This window comes from Oncorhynchus keta, chromosome 9 (assembly GCF_023373465.1).
Source record: "Oncorhynchus keta strain PuntledgeMale-10-30-2019 chromosome 9, Oket_V2, whole genome shotgun sequence".
In the NCBI taxonomy this organism is placed as follows: Eukaryota; Metazoa; Chordata; class Actinopteri; order Salmoniformes; family Salmonidae; genus Oncorhynchus; species Oncorhynchus keta.
The window spans coordinates 5,294,167-5,300,166 of NC_068429.1; the positions used below are offsets into that span (position 1 = coordinate 5,294,167).

The 6,000-nt window shown below is 37.7% G+C and overlaps 1 protein-coding gene across 1 annotated transcript in view; it reads left to right on the top strand.

Annotated features, from left to right (window-relative positions):
- Window positions 1-6,000, top strand: part of LOC118382597 (sia-alpha-2,3-Gal-beta-1,4-GlcNAc-R:alpha 2,8-sialyltransferase-like) — a 164,057-nt gene extending 158,057 nt beyond the window's left edge. Inside the window, exon 4 of the mRNA XM_052524913.1 lies at window positions 5,463-6,000. Coding sequence (XP_052380873.1) covers window positions 5,463-5,745 — 283 coding nt within the window. The 3' untranslated portion in view covers window positions 5,746-6,000. The remainder of the gene's footprint in view (window positions 1-5,462) is intronic.

The following is a 6,000-nucleotide window of genomic DNA, read 5'->3' on the forward strand; positions in this document are numbered from 1 at the left end:
ATTCTTACAATACCCATTCGAACAGTATCCATTCTAACTACCCATTCTAACAGTATCCATTCTAACAGTGTCCAGTATCCATTCTAACAGTATCCATTCTAACAGTAACCATTCTAACAGTAACCATTCTAACAGTATCCAGGATCCAGTCTAACAGTACCCAGTCTAACAGTACCCATTCTAACAGTATCCAGTATCCATTCTAACAGTATCCATTCTTACAATACCCATTCCAACAGTATCTATTCTAACAGTACCCATTCTACAATATCCATTCTAACAGTATCCATTCTTACAATAACCATTCTAACAGTATCCATTCTCACAGTACCCATTCTAACAGGACCCAGTATCCATTCTAACTACCCATTCTAACAGTATCCAGTATCCATTCTAACAGTATCCATTCTAACAGTATCCATTCTAACAATACCCATTCTAACAGTATCCATTCTAACTACCCATTCTAACAGTATCCATTCTAACAGTATCCAGTATCCATTCTAACAGTATCCATTCTAACAGTATCCAGTATCCATTCTAACAGTATCTATTCTAACAGTACCCATTCTAACAGTAACCATTCTAACAGTATCCAGTATCCAGTCTAACAGTACCCATTCTAACAGTATCCATTCTTACAGTATCCATTCTAACAGTATCCATTCTAACAGTGTCCAGTATCCAGTAACAGTATCCATTCTAACAGTAACCATTCTAACAGTAACCATTCTCACAGTAACCATTCTAACAGTATCCATTCTAACAATATCCAGTATCCAGTCTAACAGTACCCATTCTAACAGTATCCATTCTAACAGTATCCATTCTAACAGTATCCAGTGTCCATTCTAACAGTATCCATTCTAACAGTAACCATTCTAACAGTAACCATTCTCACAGTAACCATTCTAACAGTATCCATTCTAACAATATCCAGTATACAGTCCAACAGTACCCAGTCTAACAGTACCCATTCTAACAGTACCCATTCTAACAGTATCCATTCTAACAGTATCCATTCTAACAGTATCCAGGATCCAGTCTAACAGTACCCAGTCTAACAGTACCCATTCTAACAGTATCCAGTATCCATTCTAACAGTAACCATTCTTACAATACCCATTCGAACAGTATCCATTCTAATGACCCATTCTAACAGTATCCATTCTAACAGTATCCATTCTACAATATCCATTATCCATTCTAACAGTATCCATTCTTACAATACCCATTCTAACAGTATCCAGTATCCATTCTAACTACCCATTCTAACGGTATCCAGTATCCATTCTAACAGTATCCATTCTAACAGTATCCATTCTAACAATACCCATTCTAACAGTATCCATTCTAACTACCCATTCTAACAGTATCCATTCTATCAGTATCCATTCTAACAGTATCCATTCTAACAATACCCATTCTAACAGTATCCATTCTAACTACCCATTCTAACAGTATCCATTCTATCAGTACCCATTCGAACAGTATCCATTCTAACAGTATCCATTCTAACAGTATCCAGTATCCATTCTACAGTATCCATTCTCACAGTACCCATTCTAACAGTATCCAGTATCCATTCTAACTACCCATTCTAACGGTATCCAGTATCCATTCTAACAGTATCCATTCTAACAGTATCCATTCCAACATTATCCATTCTAACAGTATCCAGTATCCATTCTAACAATAACCATTCTAACAGTATCCATTCTAACAATACCCATTCTAACAGTATCCATTCTAACTACCCATTCTAACAGTATCCATTCTTACTACCCATTCTGACAGTATCCAGTATCCATTCTAACAATACCCATTCTAACAGAATCCATTCTAACAGTATCCATTCTAACAGTATCCATTCTAACAGTAACCATTCTAACAGTAACCATTCTAACAGCATCCAGTATCCAGTCTAACAGTACCTATTCTAACAGTACCCATTCTAACAGTATCCATTCTAACAGTACCCATTCTAACAGTATCCAGTATCCATTCTAACAGTATCCATTCTAACAGTATCCATTCTAAAAGTATCAATTCTAACAGTATCCATTCTTACTACCCATTCTGACAGTATGCAGTATCCATTCTAACAGTATCCATTCTAACAGTACCCATTCTAACAGTATCCATTCTAACTACCCATTCTAGCAGTATCCATTCTAACAGTATCCATTCTCACAGTATCCAGTATCCATTCTAACAGTATCCATTCTAACAGTACCCATTCTAACAGAATCCATTCTAACAGTATCCATTCTAACAGTATCCATTCTAACAGTATCCAGTATCCATTCTAACAGTATCCATTCTAACAGTAACCATTCTAACAGTATCCATTCTAACAGTATCCATTCTAACAGTATCCAGTCTAACAGTACCCATTCTAACAGTATCCAGTACCCATTCTAACAGTACCCATTCTTACAGTATCCATTCTGACAGTATCCATTCTAACAGTATCCAGTATCCATTCTAACAGTATCCATCTAACAGTAACCATTCTAACAGTACCCATTCTAACTACCCATTCTAACAGTAACCATTCTAACAGTATCCAGTATTTTTTTATATATATATTATATTTTATCCAGTCTAACAGTACCCATTCTAACAGTACCCATTCTAACAGTATCCAGTATCCATTCTAACAGTATCCATTCTTACAATACCCATTCTAACAGTATCCATTCTAACAGTATCCATTCTACAGTATCCATTCTCACAGTACCCATTCTAACAGTATCCAGTATCCATTCTAACTACCCATTCTAACAGTATCCAGTATCCATTCTAACAGTATCCATTCTAACAGTATCCATTCTAACAATACCCATTCTAACAGTATCCATTCTAACTACCCATTCTAACAGTATCCATTCTTACTACCCATTCTGACAGTATGCAGTATCCATTCTAACAGTAACCATTCTAACAGTATCCATTCTAACAGTATCCATTCTAACAGTATCCAGTATCCATTCTAACAATAACCATTCTAACAGTATCCATTCTATCAGTATCCATTCCAACATTATCCATTCTAACAGTACCCATTCTAACAGAATCCATTCTAACAGTATCCATTCTAACAGTATCCATTCTAACAGTAACCATTCTAACAGTAACCATTCTAACAGCATCCAGTATCCAGTCTAACAGTACCTATTCTAACAGTACCCATTCTAACAGTATCCATTCTAACAGTACCCATTCTAACAGTATGCAGTATCCATTCTAACAGTAACCATTCTAACAGTATCCATTCTATCAGTATCCATTCTAACAGTATCCATTCTCACAGTACCCATTCTAACAGTATCCAGTATCCATTCTAACAGTATCCATTCTAACAGTACCCATTCTAACAGAATCCATTCTAACAGTATCCATTCTAACAGTATCCATTCTAACAGTAACCATTCTAACAGTAACCATTCTAACAGTATCCAGTATCCAGTCTAACAGTACCCATTCTAACAGTATCCATTCTTACAGTATCCATTCTGACAGTATCCATTCTAACAGTATCCAGTATCCATTCTAACAGTATCCATTCTAACAGTATCCAGTATCCATTCTAACAGTATCCATCTAACAGTAACCATTCTCACAGTAACCATTCTAACAGTATCCATTCTAACAATATCCAGTATCCAGTCTAACAGTACCCATTCTAACAGTACCCATTCTGACAGTATCCATTCTAACAGTATCCAGTATCCATTCTAACAGTATCCATTCTAACAGTATCCAGTATCCATTCTAACAGTATCCATCTAACAGTAACCATTCTCACAGTAACCATTCTAACAGTATCCATTCTAACAATATCCAGTATCCAGTCTAACAGTACCCATTCTAACAGTACCCATTCTAACAGTATCCATTCTAACAGTATCCAGTAACCATTCTAACTACCCATTCTAACAGTATCCAGTATCCATTCTAACAGTATCCATTCTAACAGTATCCATTCTAACAATACCCATTCTAACAGTATCCATTCTAACAGTATCCATTCTAACAGTATCCAGTATCCATTCTAACAGTATCCATCTAACAGTAACCATTCTCACAGTAACCATTCTAACAGTATCCATTCTAACAATATCCAGTATCCAGTCTAACAGTACCCATTCTAACAGTAACCATTCTAACAGTATCCAGTATTTTTTTATATATATATTATATTTTATCCAGTCTAACAGTACCCATTCTAACAGTATCCATTCTAACTACCCATTCTAACAGTATCCATTCTAACTACCCATTCTAACAGTATCCATTCTAACTATCCATTCTGACAGTATGCAGTATCCATTCTAACAGTAACCATTCTAACAGTATCCATTCTAACAGTACCCATTCTAACAGTATCCAGTATCCATTCTAACAGTACCCATTCTAACAGAATCCATTCTAACAGTATCCATTCTAACAGTATCCATTCTAACAGTAACCATTCTAACAGTAACCATTCTAACAGCATCCAGTATCCAGTCTAACAGTACCTATTCTAACAGTACCCATTCTAACAGTATCCATTCTAACAGTACCCATTCTAACAGTATCCAGTATCCATTCTAACAGTATCCATTCTAACAGTATCCATTCTAAAAGTATCAATTCTAACAGTATCCATTCTTACTACCCATTCTGACAGTATGCAGTATCCATTCTAACAGTAACCATTCTAACAGTATCCATTCTATCAGTATCCATTCTAACAGTATCCATTCTCACAGTACCCATTCTAACAGTATCCAGTATCCATTCTAACAGTATCCATTCTAACAGTACCCATTCTAACAGAATCCATTCTAACAGTATCCATTCTAACAGTATCCATTCTTACTACCCATTCTGACAGTATGCAGTATCCATTCTAACAGTAACCATTCTAACAGTATCCATTCTAACAGTATCCATTCTAACAGTATCCATTCTTACTACCCATTCTGACAGTATGCAGTATCCATTCTAACAGTAACCATTCTAACAGTATCCATTCTAACAGTATCCATTCTAACAGTATCCAGTATCCATTCTAACAGTAACCATTCTAACAGTATCCATTCTAACAGTATCCATTCTAACAGTATCCATTCTAACAGTATCCAGTAACCATTCTAACAGTAACCATTCTAACAGTAACCATTCTAACAGTATCCATTCTAACAGTATCCATTCTAACAGTACCCATTCTAACAGTATCCATTCTAACAGTATCCAGTATCCATTCTAACAGTACCCATTCTAACAGTATCCATTCTAACAGTATCCATTCTAACAGTACCCATTCTAACAGTATCCATTCTAACAGTATCCATTCTAACAGTATCCATTCTAACAGTATCCAGTATCCATTTTAACAGTATCCATTCTAACAGTATCCATTCTAACAGTAGCCATTCTAACCATGTCTTTTCTGTTGGTCTGTGCTGCAGATACTGGAAGACCAAGCAGCTGTCACCGAAGCGTCTGAGCACAGGGATTCTCATGTACACTCTGGCCTCATCCATGTGTGAGGAGATCCACCTGTACGGCTTCTGGCCCTTTGGCTGGGACCCCAACACGGGCAAGGAGCTGCCCTATCACTATTACGACAAGAAGGGTACCAAGTTCACCACCAAGTGGCAGGAGTCCCACCAGCTGCCAGCAGAGTTCAAACTGCTCTATAGGATGCACACAGAGGGACTTATCAAACTGACGCTCTCACATTGTGCCTAAACCTGACTGGACTGGACCGAACCAGACAGGACCGGACCGACCTGACTGGACTGGGCCGACCTGACTGGACTGGACCGAACCAGACCTGACTGGACCGACCTGACTGGACCGAACCAGACTGGACCGGACCGACCTGACTGGACCGAACCGACCTGACTGGACTGGGCCGACCTGACTGGACTGGACCGAACCAGAGTGGACTGGACCGACCTGACTGGACCGAACCAGACTGGACCGGACAGACCTGACTGGACC